The sequence below is a fragment of the Simochromis diagramma genome, unplaced genomic scaffold (assembly GCF_900408965.1).
Source record: "Simochromis diagramma unplaced genomic scaffold, fSimDia1.1 OVJJ01000091.1, whole genome shotgun sequence".
Lineage (NCBI taxonomy): Eukaryota > Metazoa > Chordata > Actinopteri > Cichliformes > Cichlidae > Simochromis > Simochromis diagramma.
The window spans coordinates 3,237,710-3,260,303 of NW_024386901.1; the positions used below are offsets into that span (position 1 = coordinate 3,237,710).

General features: G+C 41.0%; 1 protein-coding gene across 1 annotated transcript; it reads left to right on the forward strand.

The window, feature by feature from the left end:
* Window positions 1–225: 225 nt before the first annotated feature.
* On the forward strand, window positions 226–22,594 carry trappc10 (trafficking protein particle complex subunit 10). The gene is made up of 23 exons (XM_040034822.1): window positions 226–413; window positions 5,715–5,796; window positions 6,830–6,965; window positions 10,482–10,681; window positions 11,450–11,645; window positions 11,767–11,878; window positions 12,018–12,265; window positions 12,376–12,522; window positions 13,922–14,036; window positions 14,344–14,420; window positions 14,630–14,721; window positions 15,240–15,380; window positions 15,797–15,906; window positions 16,030–16,562; window positions 16,651–16,792; window positions 17,129–17,287; window positions 17,602–17,831; window positions 18,282–18,382; window positions 18,516–18,639; window positions 18,987–19,151; window positions 19,382–19,562; window positions 20,022–20,216; window positions 20,823–22,594. Exons 1-23 carry the CDS (start codon window positions 353–355, stop codon window positions 21,068–21,070), a joined length of 3,795 nt encoding a protein of 1,264 aa, XP_039890756.1. The 5' UTR covers window positions 226–352; the 3' UTR covers window positions 21,071–22,594.

Sequence of the window (22,594 nt, forward strand, 5' to 3'; positions counted from 1 at the left end):
GCGTGGTGAGATCCTTGCTCTAAACTACGCCCGAATGAAAAACAAAGAAGAGGACCAGAAACCGCAACGGAGTTTTCCAATCCTCATCCTCATAATTTTAGAACACACGCACATCTTTAAATTGGTGCACAGCACACCACAGAAAAATGCTGGCTTCCTGACAAACCTGTCATTTATATCCCCCATGCGAAAAGCGCCTGCTGGCCCTTTAATTACGCACGGCTTACGTACTTCCCGGAAGCGCAGTGGGGACACAGGCCCCATCGATTCAACACAACTGCATACATAAGCACTTACTAATAATAAAGCACTGTTTGTATGTCATTTTCATGGAGTGCTATCGCTAACACATATGGCGGGTCAAGAGGAAAAGCCAATCATCTATACCATGGAAAACAAGCCGATTGTAACATGTGAGTGTTTGTTAAACGGAGACGTTCACTCTTTTATTTTTTATGGTCTTGACAGCTAGCCCTGCTAGCTGCATTCATTAGCTTATTTTGGCTAAGCTAGCTGTCACCCTTACAATAACCAATTTGTAGTCGCTGCTTATGTGTATAGCAATTGGGGATGGCTTATTTCCAAACTGTTAGGCTGTAATATTTTTAGACGTGCATACTGCGCCGTGTTCGTGTTAAATGTTCTCAGGAAAGACGGTATGTCTCTTAGCTAGCTGCACTGATTAACAGGCCCAGCTAACGATAGAACGTCACGGACAGGTGCTGCAGTTTTAGTGGGGTATCATATTGTTCCTTGCTATACAGCCACAGTTTTCCCTGTCGGGAGCTCGAAAAGTAGCTGCCACAGTGAAGTGTGAGAGCTGGGCTCAGTTTTCCATTCATAAATCCCGTGGAGTGTGGTAGAAGCTTCATTGGTGGGGTTATTATTTTAGGGAGCGACAATGGTGGTGGGTGCCAGCTTCATCTGATTTCGCAGGCCACTCAATTTTTAGTGTCGTGGCCAAGTATAAGAGTAGATAGAGGCTCTAGGAAATGGGACTATGAATGAAAATCATTGGTGGCACACTTTGACGTTCAGGCATTGGGGTTCACAAGCGAAATCGCAGGTAGATCTCAGAGTGTGGATATAGGGATCCCTTGTCGTTCCATACGGGTTATCGTGTGTCCTACACTAGACGGTTGCATTCTGTAGTAATAGGTCCTTTTACAGATATAAAATATGAAGTTAAGGCCTTAGAGATTGTAATGCTCTTAACAGTAAATGTAATATGAAATGAAAATGACACCCTATTGTTGCAGGATTTATTGTCAGGGTTTCTGTGTAAATTACTTACTGTCTCAAGTTGGATACTGAAAACGCAGTTTGTGTGTCATGTGTGTGTGATTGTAATTGTGCATAAGTGGAGACCTCGGGTTACACTCTGGTTTACTCTGGCCGTGTGATCATTGATTTACACAGAGCTTATGCCACTCAAATAGTGTGTGGTTGTGTTCTTGATGATAGCAGAATTAACATATGATGAAACATTGATTCGCTCAGCAACATTTAGCGATGAGGAGGGATACATCAGAGTATGTCTATGTAGTAGATGAGCAGCAATGTGCCAAGTGTGTGAGAGCAGCTAACCCAATGCAAGGATCATCAGACATTGGGTTTGCTTTGCAGCTTCAATAGCAGCTTTTGTGAACATCCAAAGTTCATTATTGTTTGCATTGCACTGGGTATATCAAGAACTGCTGAGCTAACACAAACAACTGCAGTATCCCAGTGTGGGTGATAAAATGCTGAACTTCAACAGTTAAATATGGCGGTTTCAGATTAGAACAACAAATCTGACTTGTTTGTGCTAAATTGACCACATTACAGAGTATACAAGAAGACATGAACTGTTAGAATGACCAGTTCACATTTTGTCACTGTGATGACAGTACAGGCACATTATTGAAGTCGTACAGATTTTAGTATTTGATACAATAGTTAGGTTAACCTCTTTGTGTCCTCAGTGCTTTGAATTTTGTTTTCCACTTGGTATTTATTTTGGTTTTATTTGGGCAGAGGCAACAAAACCTTTTTAGTTAGTTTTAATGACTGAAACTGTTTGATAAAGCTTAGGAAAAGATCTAAAAGAAAAAAGAAAAAAAAATATTAACGCTGGATGTGGAAAAGTGAAGTTTTAATAGTGTGTTTAAAAGCGATTTAAGGAGTGCTTTTGCAAATGTACCTCACTCAGTGTATTAGGCACTGATGCAAAGGAAACGGCAGAATTGACTGATATTTGTGGCACTGTTGGAGTGAACAAGATCCACATGCATATGTTCTGGTGTGGTCAGAATGTGGAGGGTATGGTGGTACATGAACCAGTTCTCCACCTGCTGCCAGTGGTGGTTAGACTGGTCCTCCTGTTCACACCCCGCAGAAAAAGCAGTAACTATTATCCCCATCTCTAGTCTGATGGACAACTGCTGGCGACATCGAGGACTGCCACAAGAGAGTCAAATTGACCTGACGTTGAGCTTGAAGTGCTGACCTTTTGGGATATTTGGTTACATTTTGTTTCATAAACCATGTGATTTCCTTTTACTTTTCAAGTGTATTCAAAGAAAACATGGTTTCACACTGGTTCACTGGCTGTGGCCTGTTTGCAGTGTAGCTTTAAACAAGTGCTTTAGTCACTGTTAATCAAAACCCACACATCTACCTTGAATGACAGCTTGATAATTTCTAAAATTGGACACCATTGTTCTGCAGGAGTGGTGACTCTACCAGTCCGCGCTGGTAAAAGTGGATTCACGGAGTGTAGGAGGCATATGGAAGAGGAGCCTTAAATTAAAAGCTGCATGTCTGAGCCATTATGTCATAGTCACAGTCACAACTCTTTTTGTAGTTTTCTACCCTGGTCTGTATCAAAGCAGTATCAGCAGGACTGAGAGGGATTCTTTTTTTTTTGTTTTTTTTTGTAATCGCAGGTGGGGCGTGAACAACGAGTCATGTAGCAAAAAAAATCAGATGTTTGTTTTTCCAATAGCAATGGCTGATTCTGGCTCTGTGTAGGGCAGTGCACTGTGATAACAGATGCTGATGCATGCGTGTTTTTGCACTTTTATTTTTGCATTGCTGATCATGTGCTCTATTATAGCAACTGGCACTGCATAGAAAAATAGACTGTTTAACTCAAATCCCTGGCTTTGGTATTCGCTTTCTTTACTACCAATGATTGATCTGTAGTTTTTTCTGCTTTCTGTCAGTTGAATCTTTTACGGATGTTGAGCCATGTGTGGGTTAAAATGACTGCGACTGTGAAGGCTAGTCCAGACTGTATTTACAGATGACACCGTGATGAAAGAAAGGATTGACAGCGTTAAACTTTGGTTGTGTAAATATCTTAGCTTGAGTAGCTCTGTCTTTAGAATAAAAGTGAATGTGCTTTGTAATGAATTCTTTTTTTCTTTTACTTTTTGTTTAATGATAAGCTGTAGATGGCTAGAAATCTCTGTCACAACAGTAGCACTTGTGCTAGGACATAGCAATCAGTTACAATACAAGGGTATTTCTATTGCTTTTTGGAAGCAGGTGTTTGCTGTGCAGAAAAGAGAGAAGTAGGGGTTTAAAAAAATCTATTTGTGCTCCTAATATTGTGTAGTTTAATAGTCTAGTCTGGAGCTGTGTACAGTTGTCTCCTGGACAGCTTTAAACATAAAAAAAGAAGTAGAAATCCCAAGAATGATGTTGTGGAAGCAGAGGAGGCTTTATTCTGGAAACCTTGACATCATTTAGACCCAGAGGGCTGTTAAACAGGAGGCAGCAGATATAGAAGAAGAGTGCAGTGCAGGAGGTTGATGCTGCCAGACTAGCCCGACGAAAACTTTGACATTTTCCCTAAATTAAAGTGTCATCACAGCTTGACTGTCTTTGCATCTGGTGAGGTTTTATTGCAGATTCTGAAGGTGTTTAGAGTTAAAAACCATTTGTCACATTGTGCAGTGATTGTTTACTCCATTTCTGATATTTTCATACAAAAAAGAATTCACTTTGCATTTTGTTCCCAAGTCTTATTTTTTTCGGTCAGCCATTATTTTTATTATTGGTGTTACTGCTGTTCTCTATGCTATAAAGTCAGTTAAAATACCCTGAGTGTCTTCCCCTTATCTGCTTCACTTGTCTGACACTGGCAAGCAGGATAAATGGTCATATGAAGTTGGTTATCAATTGGCTAAGTTAACCCAATGTTGTGTGTTCACATCAAAGTGGTGTTGGCAGCATCTGACAAGGAGGTGTTTGATGAATCATGTGACTTTTCTTCCACCCAGAATGATCCCTATGACAGGTACAACAGAAATGTTATCAAGTTGTTCAGAACAGAAATATAACAGTAAAATGCAAGACTGTTGTAAAAAAGGAAGAAAAGATGAAATCCAGATTTTAGTTCCAGTTAATAAGTTTATCCTTAAGTGCTCTCAGTGCTGCTGTTGGTGGCTGGATATTAGAGCGCTGAAACTTTAAACTGGACCAGTTTAAACATTAAAGATTACAGGCTGATAAAGGAGACGTGGAAATCACTTCAGTTTGTCGGAGATCAAAGTGAATTAAGTTATTTTTTGAGCAGGTGTTCTTGATGTGTGTTCCGTGTTCTAGTAACTGCATTTAGTTTTTATTCTCAGATGCAGACTCTGTGCTGTTTAAGGGTTTGAGAGTAAAGGTTAAACACAGAGACAGAATTCAGACTTTTATACAAGCACATTTGATACGGGTGGCAAGCACAGTGTAGGTGTCCTGTTTTAGGATCAGATATTAATGCTTGTGGATGATCTGATATCCTCGTGTTGGTGTTGTTCCCAGACCATCATGAAAATGTTGTTCCAGGTTCAACATTGCAAGTGACCAATCACATTGTTGTGACGTTATTCCTTTGCGCGCCAAGCCATTCGTGCATTTATGAAATTCCAATGTTGCAAGGACAATATCAATTCTGCTTACTGTTTATTAAAGGGTTACGGTTAGGGTTAGGGTCAGGGTCCGTTGATCGGTGGACAGAGGCGGTTTCACGCAGCTTAAGTACAGTTTTTTGTTTTATGCCGGTTTTTCCCGAAGTCGCAAAAGTATGACGTCACAACATTCTGATTGGTCACTTGCAATGTTGATCCTGGAACAACATTTAGTATGATGATCTGGGAACAACACCAACACGAGGATATCAGATCAACCAATGCTTGTTGTACACTGATTATTGTAAAATTGTTTGCTGCCAACAGAAAACAAGAATCAAAGAATAAAGCATCTAAACATCTATATTATTGATTATTGATTCTAATCAGGGAAACATAAAGATATTACACCCTCGTACTGTTCCCACCCAGGGAGCATCCAGGAATAGTGACGCTATTTTCTGCGGAGAAGGTTGGTTGAATTTCATACGTGTTGATCTCTAATCTGGAACCCAACCTGCTCCAGAGCAGGTTGGGTCACATCATAGGTTACCTTGGCCATTAACCCTAATAAGAAGTGAATCATCTTCGTAGAACAGAAAATGAAAGGTTAACCCTGAAGTTACCTGGATAAGGCCTCTGCTCGCTCTGTTTTAACTCAGGTGTGACATCCTTTTATGCTGGTCGGGGAAACTGTTATTGTCAAGAAGACATGAGAATTTTTTTTTTTTTTTAACAACAATATTCCATTACCACCCCTTGAACTATTGCATTTTTTTTTTTGCGATGACCTAATTTTTAACCCACCTTGTCTTCCTGTTTTTGTCTCAGGTGCTGGAGATCAGGCCTTGTTTACTTCTCTTTATACCTCATTGGCTCAACAGCTTCCCAGAGAGCCAATGGAGTGGAGGAGGTGAGTTTGTTTTTCTTCTTCTTCTTTCCTTTCAAGTTTCACAGGTCAGTGTTTCACCAGCAGCACATTACAGTCAACACAATACATTTGTATTACATTTATTGATCACACAGAAAAACCTCAGGAGCAGAGCACAATGAGAGACGTTCTAGAGGAAGCAAAGGTGTAAAGAATTAAAAGAGGAAGTAGGAGGTCCGTTCATCACAAACCATAAATGACATTTACAGGTGCAGCTAAACTGCAGTAGAGACAAAAACTGGTTGATTTGGCTGAGCATGAAGTGTAGCAACAGAAAAACACGATAAGGTTAGACATTAACCTGATCTCAGAGGTGTACTTAGTAATATTGGATGGTTTATTATTAATCACCAGAGTTGCCTTAATGACTGGAATACCAAACTGTGATAATGTAATTCTCTCTGAGACATGATGTTTCATTTGAAAGCAAAGTGAATATTGTTGTGTATTAAAAATATTATGAGCTGGCATAGCAAGCAGAGCTTCTGATGGTCTTTTCTGAGCTGTTATCTGCACTGCGTGGATATAACACTTCAGGGTTTTGTTATCGTTATGACTTCGGCCAGAATCAGTTTATCCATCTGTTTGTGGTGACGGTAACCACATTGAGTGAAGATGGGCGGCTTTTTACATCCTTGATCTAATTTTCCCATTTTGTTATAACAGGAAGTTAACAAAGCAGCATTTATCTTCATCCAACAGAAAACATACGGACACATCGACAATTCTGAGGACAAAATGGAAACTTGCGTGTAGTAATACCATTTCTAAGATACTGCTTCTGTTTCCTCCTGATATATTTGAAAAGACAGTGTGAGGTACATATTACATCAGTAAGACAGATTCTACTGGTGATACAGTTAAAGATATGATGCTCTGTCTTCATGGATATTTTAGAGTTTATTAGGTTGGGTTTATGGCAAAAGAATCCATTGGATAGAAAGATGACATTTTGTGCTATAAACTGTAGTCACTTGTGTTTGTATACTGATGCTCTGCTTTCATTTGTGTGCAGGACTTATGGCCGTGCACCAAAAATGATCCTCCTTGAAGCTAATTTTGTCCAGTTTAAAGAGGAGTTGCTCCCAAAGGAGGGCAACAAGGCTCTTCTCACCTTCCCCTTCCTCCACATCTACTGGACTGACTGCTGTGTGAGTACAAAGCACACACAGATACACAATCTTATTTCGCTCTGCTTGTCAGATCAGGTTGAGCATGTATTCTCTAGCCTGTCTTTGGGGGGTCCTTAGGTTGATTCAAAGCTCCGTAAACTCGCCTTTATCAAATAGCTGTCTGACAGAGAGATAAAGACTTGGTGCTGTTCAAGCGAAATTTGGAAAGGTGTTGGCACATTTTGTACAGGAAGTGAGAGTAGTCGAGTCGTAATAAAGCAGAGTTTGTTTAATCCATGCGTGTTTAAAGATGGATGTGACTGCCTGGATGAGTGTTGTGTTTATACTTTTATGATCACTGTTCATCCCCTTTCGCATGATGCTGTGCAACAAAACTGATGTTGCATCTGCTGGCATAAGCTGCTGCTTTTGTGTTGCTTCTGCTGGTCACGCACATCACTATTTTTATAACGTAGCGTACTGTTCTACTGCACTTGAGTTGTGTTGAAGACGTGAGCATACAATTGTGTATCAGTACAGAAGTTAGACCGACATGACACTTGGTCTTATGTCTTTGCTTCTGGTTTTCACTTATTGTCTTCGTATGTCAGTGCTGATGTGGCGGTATTGCACACCTGTCGTTCAGGTGAATATTGTAGCTCTGGGTCTTAACTGCGAGTTAAAATAGAAGTGGCTATGTGATCACGTTACCAGCAGTTTGTGAAGAAACCAATGCAGTGGGTACACTTTCAAAGGTGGGTCTTTTTAAAAGAGGTGAAAGGTGGCTGAGTGCAAGATATGGAAACGTGACGTCCATCAAGGCTGACAGGCACATGTATGTTGTTTTCCATATAAACACAAAGCTTTGAACAACCCATCATCAAGTGTATCTCGTTTGCAGAGCCTTTCTCAACAATTATCTGTTATTACACGGATGGCTTTCGCTCATCCGCAGCCAGGCTAAACTGAACTTGACATAAACGGCGAAGCAAAAGCAGATGGGAGAAAAACAAGAGAAGCAGGAACCTGCTGCTGGTGCTGACTGAGCAGTTGGTTAGTTTAAGGAAGTGCAGTCATCAGCTCATGACTCATGACATTTCCTAAGGACTGTGGGTGTAGTATACTTGCGTTAAAGACTGCCTTTGTAAAACCTGAATGCTTTCTTATTTGTAAAAGCAAGCAAACCAATGCCTCCTTGACAAACAGCTTTGCAAAGTGTGTGCGAGTTTAGTCCCATCTTTATTCAAGAGCAAGGTCTTTTGATTTGAGAGCATTTCTTAATTTCGTGTTCCAGAACTGTAGTGGTTTTCCTCAAAGCGTCATGCTTGCAAAGGTGCTCAGCTCTTAATGAAAAGTTGAATAATGTATGTGATATTCAACTTGCTGCTGTCCAAGCACACACACACACCACATGAATGGAATTGCTTAATTTGTTTAAGTAAAGAAACAAAGGCTTTTTAAACCCCAAGGTGCTTCTTTTGCAGTTTCCTTGAGTCACTTTGTCACTATTAGTACAGAAACCAAACACAGAAGCAGTACACTTTCAAAAGCTTATTTTGTTTGCTTGTTTGTTTGTTTGTTTGAAAGAAGAACTAAGTTCTAACAAGTGAAACAAAGCTGAATATGGAGGTAATGAGGATGCTGGCTATGTACTGCGTGTCCTCCTGCACATTAGACATCTGCATTTTGTAAGCGAGTAATGTAAAATGCAGGCTTTACTTTGCGGCTTAAATAAAATTGTTCACACTCAGCTTGTGGGATGACAAAACTGCCAAGCAATTAGCCGACTGTTGGAGGCAGTGCCATTCTTGTCTAGTGAGGTCAGCCTCTTCAGTCACAGGACTGTCAGGCTGAAGTAATCTGCCGCTATAATTAAAAAGGGAATATATGGGAATCCCATAGCTACATTTTAAAAGAAAGAAAACCTTTTTTTTTTTTTTTTTTTTTTTTTTTTATAAATGAATAAAACATCATAAAGGCTAGATGGAGTTATTTTCTGGCAACTTGTGTCACTTTAGGACAAATAGGTCCTGACTGACTAAAAGTTAACTTCCAAAACATTGTGTAATACCAGGACTTCAGTTTTTTCTTTCTGGCGGGTGACTGTTATATAATAACTGACTAATCATATTATAGCCCACCTCTTCTCATTTCCAGCCAATTTAAAACAAACACCACCCTCGAGCGGGATTCATTTAGAGCAAGCCACTCGGCAAATCCCAGTCACAACATCCACATCAGTACCCCACAGATACAGAGGTTTAGTTATTGTCAATATAAACTCGCTGGCCAGCATTCTTTCTGTAGTTTCAGTTTGCTGATATGCTTTGATGTTGAAATATTCTCACTGGGTACAAAATGCTCTTAAAGAGGAAGCATGTTTTTCTTCATTTGCTCTTTAGTTACAATCTGATGAGTTAAAATTTTATTGATCCTGATTATGTAAAGTACAGTTGTAATAAAATTAATATGTTTGTACTGCTGTGGTGTGGTGTTGGCAAAAAATTGGCCAACGTCTAGGATGGAATAAACCGCAGGTATATAGTGCACTGTGATGATACTCAAGCCAAAACATGTGCAAAGAAATGAGCTATTTGCAGTTGTGTGGATGTTGTATATTTTCCAGGTACACCTTGCTAATACTCTGGAATATTGGCATGATAGTGTCACACAGTTGCTGCAGATTTGTTGGCTGTCGTGATGTGAATCTCCCGTTCCATCCACATCCCAAAGGTGCGAGATCTGGTGACTGTGGAGTGAACAAATTGTAAAGTTCCAAAACCAGTTCAAGTTTTGTGACCTGGTGTGCTATCCTGTTGCAAGCATCAGAAGACTGTACAGTGTGCTTACATAGGGATAGAGATGGTTGGCAACAATACTCAGGCAGCCTGTGGCATTTACACAATGATTAGGGGCCCAAAGTGTTTCAGAAGACACCCCCCACACCGTTATACCATTACCAGCCTAAACTGTTGATACAAAGCAGGACGGATCTGTGTTTTTGTGTTGTTGCCACAGACTAGTATCTGAGTCTTGGCAACAATCGAGACTCGGCAGACCAGGCAGCATTTTTCCAGTCGTCTATTTTCTAGTCTCTAAGCAAACTGCTTTCCATACCATGATTTTAATAAGTAGTTATTTGAGTTACTCTGTGGCTATTCTATTCTGCCCTCTAGCATCAACCAGAGAGCCCACTTTCACTAGGTTCACTACCATGCCTCATTCAACATCACTGAAGTCACCTTTCTTCCCTATTGTGATGCTTCAGCAGGTTGTCTTGACCGTGTCTAAATGTATTGAGTTGCTGCCATGTGATTGGCTGAGTAGTTATTTCCATTAATGAGCAGTTGAACAGGCGTATGTGCTTATATACCACTATGCAAAAAGGTAATTAATTGCATTATAAAAATGAAATAACTTTAACTAAGTCACATCAATGTCTGGGTTGATGACTAATTGTTTTTAAACCAGCACCAGTTTTCTTTCATATTTTGACAGCCAGTACTAAGTCTTCATAAAATGCCTGACTAAGCAAAATAATGTGCTTTATTGTAGGATACAGAAATGTATAAGAGCTCCGTGAAGGAGGACATGATGCGCTGGCAGAACAGCCTGAGGACCCACGGCTCATCAGACTGGGTCATCATTGTGGTGGAGACCAATGATACCAAGAAGAAGAACAAGACAAACATCCTGCCTCGCTCATCCATTGTGGACAAGATCCGCAGTGACTTCTGCAACAAGCAGAGTGACAGGTTAGCAGGCTCCTCCTGTTTAAACAAACTCATTTGGATGAAATTAGAAAGACGTGACGATGTGTAACACACTGACTCCCTTTACAATGCTTTATTAGTCCCAAGTTTCTTCTTTTTCTGGAGTAACTGTCAAAGGTAATTGTTCTACAGAGTAATTTGAAATGTGATGTGTAAGTCTGAAATGATTATTTGATTTTTGTAACGATTGTTTGATGTTATGTTTCTGAAAAACGTCATGAGAGCCTTTCTTTTTATCCCAAAACACACAAACACACAGAGTTTGTGAATCTCTAGCGGTGGGTAGTTATGAATGCAGAGCGTGATGCAGTCTAGGGAGAGAAAGTGTACTATAAGTTATTTCTACACTTACAATGTACAAAATGGATGTAAATGTGCTCGATGTTAGAATTTAGAGACATTCTCTGAAAGTCTATCGTAGAGGTTCTCTGGATGCTGCAGTTTACTGATGTCCGAACGGATGACATGAAGAGTCTGAGTTGAAATTTAAACTTTTACAAATGCCAATTTTAGCTGAACTATTAGGATGAATTTCACAATTAGAAACCCACAGACTCCTTTATGTTTTAATTATTTTATTCACTTAATTTAAAAACATTTTCACTTTTATTTAAAAAAGTGAAATAATAGTAATTCATTGCTTTCTTTCACATGTTGTCTCAAAGCAGTTTCTGTAATCAGTGCTTGCTAAATCTAAGCTGCCTTGTGGATTGAATCTTCCTTATGAAAGATTTTTGTCTTTTCATCCAGGTGTGTAGTTCTGTCTGATCCTCTGAAGGACTCATCTCGATCTCAGGAATCCTGGAATTCCTTGCTGCTAAAGCTGCGAACTCTCCTCCTCATGTCCTTCACCAAGAACCTGGGCCGCTTCGAAGATGAAATGCGCACACTACGAGAGAAGCGCACCCAGCCGGGCTGGAGCTTCTGTGAATACTTCATGGTCCAGGTACATGGAAAGAAGCGCCAGAATGTAGGCCTGTGTGTTATCCTGTCCTTGAACTCTGTCCTAGAAGGTTACAGGAGCCAAGTGTTGATTTCCAGTTTTGTCTTATGTGTGTGTCATGCAGGAGGAGCTGGCCTTTGTTTTTGAAATGCTGCAGCAGTTTGAGGACGCCTTGGTCCAGTATGATGAGCTGGATGCTCTTTTTACCCAGTATGTCCTTAACTTTGGAGCGGGAGGTACGTAATCACCTCATTATTATGCTTTGTTTCAGTTTGTCTCTGTTAATTAAAAGAAACACTGTTTGCATTTTTGTTTCCATTTTCAAAGGTACGCGCTAGTTTTGTTTTTGGTCATGCTAATCTGTTTCTTTCACAGATACTGCTAACTGGCTCGGCTCCTTCTGCGCCCCAGTGCGTAACTGGAGCGGCTTGTTGCTTCGGCGACCCATTGACATGGAGAAGAGGGACAGCATCCAGCGTGGAGAGGCCAGTCTCTTAGACCTGAGAAGCTACCTGTTCTCTCGCCAGTGCACTTTACTGATCTTCCTCCAGAGACCCTGGGAGGTCACGCAGAGAGCGCTGGAGCTGCTCCACAACTGTGTACAGGAGCTCCGCCTGCTGGAGGTAATAAACACAGATCGTACCATTTCTAATGGTATGAGTGGACTTTCATCCTCTCTTTCTACAAAATGTACTTCATTACTTATCTTAAAATGCTTTCTTATGTTACTCAGGTGCAGGTCCTTGAGGGAGCCCTGGACTGTTGGGTGTTTCTCAGCTGCTTGGAGGTTCTGCACAGGATCGAGGGCTGCTGTGATCCAGCCCAGTTAGCTGCAAACTGCTCCCATACTGTTGGTCTCTGGGCGTATGCTACAGACAAGGTACCACACACAAAATAAAAAAAAACAAAAGTCTTGCGTTTTTTTTAAGCTTGGGCTTTAATAACTTAAGAAACCCATTAGCAGCACCTTTAAGCTTCCAACAGATCTGTTGGACCTTACCCCTCAGCCCTAAAAACGGCTGAGTGGTAAGGTCGCCAGCCTACGGGGCAGCAGGTTTTTAAATGCAGTCGCTCACAAATGCTTCAAATGGATACCATAGGTGTATCTGCTAGGAGGCTGAGGTAGGGCTGCCACAAACAATTATTTTGATAGTCGACTAGTCACCGATTGTTTTTGCGATTAGTCGACTAATCAGATCATCATCCATTGGACGTACAATATACAGCTTATTGCACCAGCATGCATCTGCTCTTATATAACTATCATTAGCTTACAGCTTTAAGTATTTAAGGTATGTGCTAACTAAAAATAAAGACAAGATGATAGTTTATTAAATTTGGTGAAGTTTAATAAACTCCTTGCTATCTAAAATATAACAGGACACCGGAGTATATTCTCGAGCATCTCACACTCAGACAATCAGCTGTCTGTTTGACGTTTGTTCAGCTGTGTAAAAACTTTAATCTCAGCCAAACCGATTTACTCAGGAACAAATAAAATACTAAAAAAAGCCAAACAATAACATTTTTAAGTTATCTAAGTGACTTATATATCATGTTTAACCTGAGTAGCGAAAGACGGCGGTGGGTTTGAAAATGATTTGCCGGGAGTCCAGTGTTCTCACGGCTCTAGTGAGCCTTGCACCCGCTAGCTATCGAGCTAGCGGGTAACAGACGTCTCTGAAAACGTCGGAGCGCTTTTGAAAATATGTGGTGTCTTGATAAACTGAGCAGATATTTGAGGTTTACACAGCTACATTCTCGCCTGAAAATATGTTAAACGTTTATTTTGTGACCCAAAAAGAATAATAAGAGTAATATTAACACTAACTAGCTGCTGCCATTGTTGACAACTGAGCAGGGCGCTATGGATTCTGGGACACAGCTTCTTCTTCGGGGTTTAACGGCAGCTGGTATCTTTGTACATGCAGTGCTGCCATCTTCTGTTCTTATTCCTGCGTCTTTTGGGATCTTACAAAGCCTCAAATGACGCGTCGAATATTAAATTAGTCGTCGACGTAATCGTGACTAGTCGTCTAATCGTGGCAGCCCTAGTAGGAGGCCATCGCCCCCTGCCAATACTTTAATAAGTTTCTACATACAAGAGCACTAAAAAGGTTACTTTTTTTCCAAAACATCTTTGCCAATGCTTTGCAGTCCATTTCTGTCGAATGAAGAAATGTGCTTATCCTTTTATGTAATAATTTAAACACCAAGAAGTAGGTATTATGAACATAAAATGGCCTTTTTCCAATGAGTGTTCTCTCTGCGTTCTGCAGCTGAAGTCTCTGGGGGAACTCTGTGGCTTAGTGTCAAAAAATGGACCCAATTCTGAGGACCTGAACAGGACTGTAGATCTGCTGGCTGGGCTCGGGGACGAGAGGCCTGAGACTGGTAAGTTTTCACATTCTACCTTTGCTGGGCAGTAATGACCACCTAATTTATTTATTTATTTTTTCAGTTTGTCACTTTTTTTTTAGATTAAAAGTACAGGCTGTTCCCAAAAACATGGCTATTAGTTGTAGTCTCTGCAGTGCAGCACACACAGGCACAGTGCCTCTTTGATCTATGGCAGCTCTCTTAAGTCACCATGGTGTGCCTGAACCCTCAGGGTTACACTTTACTCTTCACTGCCTCTCTTATTTGAAAGGGAATAAATAACCGCATGTGTTTTTAAAATCTCCTTTGTCTTCCTCCACAGTCAACAGTTTGCAGAGCCCGTACAAAAAGCTGAAAGAAGCTTTGTCGTCTGTCGAAGCTTTTGAAAGGCACTATCTTGTAAGCCACACATATTGCCACAGTTTGATATTTTATTTCATTGGTTTACTAAGAAGGAAGTTAAGACACATTCTTTCAACTGTTATCCAATTTTTTTTTTTTTTTAATCATCATTTTTTTAATGATGTAATGTCCTGAAAGCTTCAGCAGCAACAGCTCATTTGATGATCTTTCTCTTCTACCACCTTGTTGGCTCCTTCTTGCATCAGGAACTTTCTCATGCTGCTATGGAAATGTACCAGGCCATCGGCCGGCTTCGGTCTGCCAGACTGGTGGGAAAAAGTCTGGCTGAGTTCTACATGTAAGGAAGAGTTAAGCTGTTGGTTTAATTAGGGTATAGGCAGGTCTATTTGAGTTTTTCAGGTTGAATAGGCTTCTACTATAGAACTGTTTCCCAATTAGAGCCTATAAATACCCACACAGGACTGAAGATAATTGAGAGGAATTAAGTGACATTAATTATATTGAGCATAACTATATGAGGTCTAACTTAATAGTCAAAAACCAAATACTTATGATGCAAGAAATAGGCTGTCCATCTGCTACTGGCTCATATTTGATGTCATGCCAGCCAATAGAGAATAAGTGAGTGGGCAGTATTTGCATGTAATTTCATACATTATAACCTGCAAAATAACTTTATCAGTGTACAAAAGGAAAAAAAGAAAAGAATTTCTTCACAAATATATAAAAATCTATGATGATGACAATAATAATAATAATGATGATGATGATGATGATGATGATGATTTCTATCATTTTCTATAATGAAGAGGAACAAGGTGATTTGTTTATATATGTCTTTTTTATGTAACACAGGAGGAAGGGAGATCCTGAGCGGGCGGAAACCTTCTTACAGGAAGCTCTGAAGTCATACGTGTCAGAGGGGTGGAGCCTCCCTGTGACTCACACCAGGAGACAGGTTGCTGAGTGTCAGAAGCTGCTGAGCAAAACTGAAGAGTATCCTTCAGAGCCATGAGACTAATTAATGGGCAAATATTAAAACATCACAGTGGTGCCAAGATTTAACATTACTTCACAGTACTAAACACTGAAGCACATTTATTACTTTCCTACTTTACTATTCATAAAAATGGTTGCACTGGTCAAAGTTAGTACTTTAAAAATATGTCCTTTAGTTTCTTTATAATATAAAGTCGGTTGTTATGGCATCAAAATATTTACATGACCTTCTATAAGTTAGTCTAGTATTGTCATCAGTCAGGGTTAAAATAGGCTGAGCCACTGATGATGTGAAACCTTGTCTGGTTCGGTTTGGCCTTGAAGGTAAAGTAGGGGTTCCTGTTTTGTTCTTCCAAAAGTTGTTTTTGAAGTAGTGAAATGAATTATTTGGTTTCCTTTACAACCCCCCACAGCTACTTACAAACCAGTGCTTTGTTGGCTGGTGATGTAAATCTGACGACGGACGAGAGGAAACACTTTTGTCAGGAAATTCTGAGCTTTACTGGCAAGTCTGGAGACCAGTGTAAGCACTTCTGTTTAACTCCCAATCAGCTGGAATCCACTTTGTATTTATAATTTACAAAAATGTGCACATCATTAACGTGTTTTTTTTTTTTTTTTTTTTCCCTCTACTTCTTGCTCTCAGCTCACAAAGTTACCCTCAGCATGGGCGTGTTTGCACAGCTCACGCAGTTAAAGTTCCATCCAGCAGCAGCCTCGGTGCACTCTGGAGCTGTCCTGCAGGTGGAGCTCACTCTGCGGTGCTTGATGCCCGTGTCGGTGCGCATCCAGCAACTAGTCGCCAGCATTCACTTTGAGGTGGATCATGGAGGGACTCATGGGAGGTCAAAGGGAGCTCAGAGACAAACGCACCCAGGGACAGTAGTGTTTAGACAGAGTAACTCATCAGCGGGTCCTCCATCCTCCGCAGGCGCCGGGCCTTCATTAGAGCTGGATGAGATTCAGGACAGGAGTCCTTCGGACAATTCTCTCAACTCTACAGGAGTGATATGTAAAAACACTCACCTGCTCATGCGTCGTCATGACAGCAACTCACCCCCAGACACGCCTAACTGTATCAGCCCCCCTACTGTTGGAATTAAGGAAGGAGCCCAAATGCTGAAGGTGCAGGATGTAACATTAGAGCCTGGGAACAACAGCATCACGTTCACGGCACCAGTAAGATGCGACCTTCCTTCAGTCATAAAATGTCCCTTTAACTTTCCCCCCCTCACACTCTCATTTGTGCCTCTGGTTTGCATTGTAGAGTGGACAGCCAGGTACTTACACACTTCGTCAGCTGTGTGCCACAGTCGGTGAGGTGCAGTTTATCCTGCCTCATATCTACCCGTCGGCCCAATATGAAGTATATTCTCAGGAGCCCCAGCTCACCGTGGAGCCTCTCTCAGGTCTGAATACTTTTATTTGATTAAAATCAGATTCTTCATGTCTGGGGCTGTTGTGTTTGTTACACTTTGAGTTTATTTGCAGCTTTATTAGCTTAAATTCTCTAATAGTTTTCTGTAATTATGACCATATAAGCATAAAGAGTTTGAGGTTGATAAATTCTAATAAATGATTAGTTCATAAAAATACTTTAACTTTTAATTTTAACAGCTCAATAGCTTAAAAAAAGTTAAATAAGTTTTACCAGCTCATTTGAGCTGATCAGACTATAAATATTCCACTTACCCATAAGCCAGTGCAGCATGTGTGCGTCACTGTAGTTGTGTCTGTGTTTTCAGAGCCACTGTTAGCTGGTCTGCCTCAGAAGGTGAAGTTTACTCTGCTGACGGGTCACTACACTGTGAAGAAAGGAGATGCCCTGCAGCTCAGCAACACAGAAACAATGCCCATCCTGCCCTCCACCAGCTGCACCGCCCGAATCAGTAGCCCTACTTCTGGTCAGTAACTACACTGAATATAAGAAATGATTCTTTTAAGATAGTCATTTGGAGCAGTGATCTTTCCTGACAGTCCACTTTACTGCTGTCATTCTTTCCATGCCAAACTGCTTAGATGATCTCACCTGTTATTTGAGTAATGTCGTCTGAACTATATGGATCTCCACTGTGCTGCTGTGTGGGTGGGTGGGGTTTGCACAGAATCTTGGTGTTCATGTTTCGGTTCAGAACTGAGTTGTGCCCATAAACAAACTCATAGATACGGAGCTCTAAACTTCACGCGGCCATCTTTTCTGTCCCCCTCTTGTGTTCAGAGTTGGTGGGTGAAAGCACTTTGTCCATTCAGTCGTCTGAAAAGGTGACGAGCATCAGCCTTCCTCCGGCCCCTCCCTACCACACTCTGGAGTTTCAGCTGGAGGTTTTGTGCATAATCCCGTCCGGGGCTGACCGGCCCGCCAATGAGAGGCTGACTAATGGGGAGGTCCGCCATCGACCACGGAGCTACAGTCATCCCGACACACCGATGACTGCCATCGATCAGAGGGTGAGACACAAGACATGTTTCTGTGGGGGAGATGTGAGTGACGAAGCATGCTACATATCACTGGTTTTCAAGCTGTAGGTGGTACCTGTGTATAGTGTGGATTATGTTTTCTAGTGATCAATCGATCAGTTGTTCATAAGGTGATTAATGACTAATATTCTAATAAATGTTTTAAGTTATCGTGAGGGTTTGCTACTTTAATGCTTTCACATTATAGAAGAATTGATGTTTTTGTGTGGTGAAGGTTTTATACTTGATATTTGATGACCTCACTTTGGGCCCAAAGATATTGTAGTTTTGTTTTTTCTTTCTTTTTTAAGATAAACAATTGACTATTTTAAATAGTTAGCTGACATAAATTGTAAAGAATATGATTGTTAGTCATCAACCAAATACATATTTGCCAGATAGCTGATAGTCTGAGAAACGTAAACTTGTGTGTGTACACAGATGTCTATCGACTGTCCGTGGTCGATCTACTCCACACTGCTTGCCCTTACCTTCTACATCCCTTTCAAGACCAAACACTCTTTGCTTTCTGCTGGTAACAGGCAAGTCTCTTCCTCTTTTTAATTAGTTTTTATTGTTGGGAAAGATGAAAGTTTAGATTTAACTTATTAACAGTCTTTACCATTACCTTTCCAAACCTGTCTGACTTGTGACCTGTTGGACGTGATCCCACAGGAAGTACATCCAGGTGTGTGTGCAGAATGTGTCAGATGTTAATTTTACGCTGGCAGAAGTGAAGCTGACAGAGAAGCAGCACGCATCGCTGGAGCTCCAGTCTCTTAACACTAAAACACAACAGGTGAGCAGAAAGGGGTAAAAAGCCTAACAAACGTCTTCCTTTATTTTAAATAATGACACCAGTTTTAAAATATGGTGAATGCCTTCTGTAATATTTTGGGTTAAAGATGGCTTTATAGGCTGTGTGCACTGTTTTGCTTATTTTATTCTTGATTTTGCATCTTGGTGTTAATTTGTCTGGAAACCTCTTGTCATTGTGGACGGAGCCCCAGAGTGTTTTCAGATTCCTTTTACATCAGGATAGACAATGTCATAATACATTTTCCATCTTAGATGTCGATTTGAAACATCAGAGCTACATCATCCATGGACTCGCACTGATGTCTGGTGTGTATTTTGTGTGTCTAGCTTCTGTGCTGTAAGCACAGTGTGTTCTGCTTGTGGGAGGTGAGGTGGAAGGACGACCTGCCCTCCTGTCTCCAGTGTGTTTTCTCTGCCAACTTTTCTCCGCTCAGCCAAGACATTTCTGCCTACAAACCTTTCCACTACCAGTTCCAGCTTGAGAGAGTCACTGTAAGTCCACTTAAACTCCAGATTTAGGTCCTTTTCATCTAAATGCGTAAGTGAAGCAGTGATTGTGTTGTCAGAACGTTAAATATCAAGACTTTTAAAACATCTGAGCAAATTCTGTTTGCAAGTGGCTACTTTGTATGGATAGCTCATTGTAGGAGTTTAGTTGCAGTTAAGTTAGCCATTATCATTAACTCTCCCACCCACTGATAACCTCTAATTCATGTCATCAGACATTGTACAGCGTGAAAGCAGAAATCTTCCCTCCTGCTGGTGAGCAGCGCTGCCGCTCTGGCGTCCTCTGTGGACTTGAGGTGTGTATAACACGACTGACTGAACCAGCAGAGGGAGAGATTGCAGAGGACAGCAAGACTGAGACCGATGGCCCCAAAACCACCAAGCTCATGTATGAAGGTATGCTATCAGCTCCCCTTTCTGTCTTGTTTTTTCTTCTTTTAATTAAATCAGATTTTTAGTAGACCGGTCAGTTATTTGAGAGGAATATTCGGCTGAAGAATCTAAAAATGGCATTAATTTCACACAACACTCAACGTAGAAATGCTGGTGCCTAAAATCAGCTGCTTGCCAAAAACTGTAGTTCTGTAAGAGTTAATATCACTTTTCACAAATACCAAGATATTAGCTGAAGCGGTGGATTTATCACTTTATAGATCGACTTGCTTTTGTTCAGATGTGCATATGTATAAGAGCCAGGCACTCCAAGCAAAACCATCTCTTCAAACTATTCTTCAGACTCCTTTTTGCACATGGCCAGACACAAACAAGGCAAAATAATTTAAGGCAACAAATAGTCTGTTTGATTTTGATAATGTGAAACAATTTTAATAGTTGTGTTTGCTTGCATGTCCACAGTGGCTGACAGCAGCAGTAACTGGGCGGTGTGTGGGAAGAGTTCAGGGATGGTGCTCATGCCAATGACGGCCAACGCCACTCACAAAGTCCAGATCGAGGTGATGCCTCTGTTTGCTGGACACCTTCCCTTCCCCAAGATCAAAGTGCTGAAGTACCTGCCTCACACTGCAGCAGTGGCCATTCAGCCAGACCCCGGTGAGACCTGCTAAACCTTCAAGCCTTTGTAGATGTTTATTCATAAGGGAAGTTCAGAGTGTGCAGCAGCAAAGCTTATTAGTTACTCAGCCTCACTAGTTATGAGTTGCTTTGTTTGTTCCATGCAGTTGCTCAGGTTGTGCTTTATTTACCTTAGAATTACCTTTGTGTTGTGTGACACCACAATGCAGCACATTGTGTGGATTGGTGACGCCCTCTGGTGATTCCTGTGGGGTTTTTCAGAAGGTGCTCCTAAATTTGAATATGACAGTCCATGCCGCCTTGTATTTGACCACCGTTAGTGTATCACCACTCGCACCAGTATCATTAGCATAGTTTCATCATTTTAACATAAAAGCAGCATCACATTAAAATGTAGCAAATGATTGCAGTGGAACAGTGTTTTCATTCACACTGAAAAGGAGATTTTTTATTTTGTATTTTTTTTGAATAGATTTGTGTTTTTCACACTCTGTTTAATCTGCTGGCCTGTTAGCAGTTCATCCAAAGATCTTAGAAATAACGTTCCGGTACAAAATGCTTTTCTTCTTCTTCTTCTTTGTCATTTGGACAATCAGTAATTTGTTTATTCCTTGGCGCTTTCAGACAGTTGCGTGGAGAACGACAGCCTATCCCTGCTGGACAAGGCGCTGGATGATCAAGGAGACACAGCAAGCATCCGCAGCCGGGGTAGCGTCCACTCTGTGGGCAGCGGCGACCAGCAGCAGAAAGGCGTGGCCATGCCACGACTCGAGCCTTTCAGCCCTGGACAGGTGTTCAACCACAGCCATGCATGCCAGGTCCTGGTGCTGCCAGCTACTGACGACCACATCATGGAGGTCAATGCCACATGACCCTGGTGACAGCGTCACCAACAACCTTCACGTAGGACTGAACCTGTGGCCTGGACGGACTCTACTGAGATTGTTTTAAATCTGGGACGACTCGGGTCCATGAGTCCATTTCTGAGACGGCTGCAGGTTGTCGGTATGGACTCACTCCTAAGCATGAAACCCACTGCAGACGTTACGGACTAGCCAGTGAAGAGCCAATGACATCTGCTGATTAAGTTTAAATAAAGATTTTTCTTTGCCATACTTTGTACATAGCTCATTGAATGGATTTATAGGTATAAATATATATATAAATAAATAAATATATATATATATACGGACTGATCAGTGAGATCGGTGCCTGTCGTACTATTTCGAACTGAAGAAGGAAAAAAACACTCCTGATTGTCCCGTGATGCACCAAAGCCCTAGATGTGTGTACGCCTTGACCATCTACTCAAGTACTGTAACAACTGAGTGTGTCCAGCTGTTGTGTGCCTCTTCAGTAGTCATCATCTTTTTTTTTTTTTTTTATATTTGAGATTTTTGCTTGTTTTTGAGTCATTGAACTCTGATGTGTCTTTGGAGACGTATCTTATAATCCAACAGACTCCTTTGTCCTAGTACTGAGGTAAATAATAATAATAATCTCCCAAGTTTACTACATGATTTCAGCATGATAAAAGTCAGTCCAGCACACATGAGGCACCAAAAATGAAAGTGTAGAGCTATTATTGAAAATGACCAACGCACCATCTGTGCTGATGCAAAGAAGTAGTAAAAAACAAATCGAATCTAAAATAACCCAGGTTACATGTTCAAATGTCTGAACGTGTTGCTCTTCTTTCCATAGTATAGATTAAATGTGCTGCACAGGATTCTAAGTACAGGCTTTAGTGTTTCTACTCTTGGGTATAAAGATCTTTAAAATGTTCACGTCTCCAAAAATGCACATAGATGTGCTAAAGAACTTCTATTTATTTTTAACAAAGACAAAGCCTTGTGTTTTCTGACTCAAACGAAAACATAAGAATGAAACTCTCAAATATAAACCCGGCAATGACACGAAAGGCTCCGATTGTAGTGGTATGTGTGTGTGTATGTGTGTGTGTGTGTGTGTTTTGCATTTCTGTTCCGCTGTAGCTCTGTGTCCATGGACGTGATCAGATGAGACTTTTACACGAGGATCAGCCAGTGCACATTGTCAGTGCATTGTTTATATACTGGGTGTGTATATTTATTGTGTGTGTGCGTGCCAAATCCATGTCCGAGCTATGCACACATACCGGTGATGTCGAATGGATGAGTGAAATAAGCCGCTGTTAGATTTATTCATACATTTGTTTGAAAGGATGAACTCTAGCTACTTCTACCCCCGCCCTCCTCCACCCTTGTCCTCCTCTGTGGTGCATGCGCACACAGCGCGACTACAGCCTCCTACTCCTCTTTGACCACTGTACATACTTATGTGTAAATAATGATTCAAAGGAAAATCATCTTTGATTGCCAACTATATTAAAAAAAAAACATTGGGATCTCCTTGGA

Excerpts from the sequence above, each read along its gene's own strand:
- trappc10 (XM_040034822.1), top strand. The coding sequence starts at position 353 with ATGGCGGGTCAAGAGGAAAAGCCAATCATCTATACCATGGAAAACAAG. Across the intron at positions 14,421-14,629 it reads CTTTTGAAAGGCACTATCTT|GAACTTTCTCATGCTGCTAT; the intron begins GTAAGCCACACA and ends TTCTTGCATCAG. Across the intron at positions 16,793-17,128 it reads CACCGTGGAGCCTCTCTCAG|AGCCACTGTTAGCTGGTCTG; the intron begins GTCTGAATACTT and ends CTGTGTTTTCAG.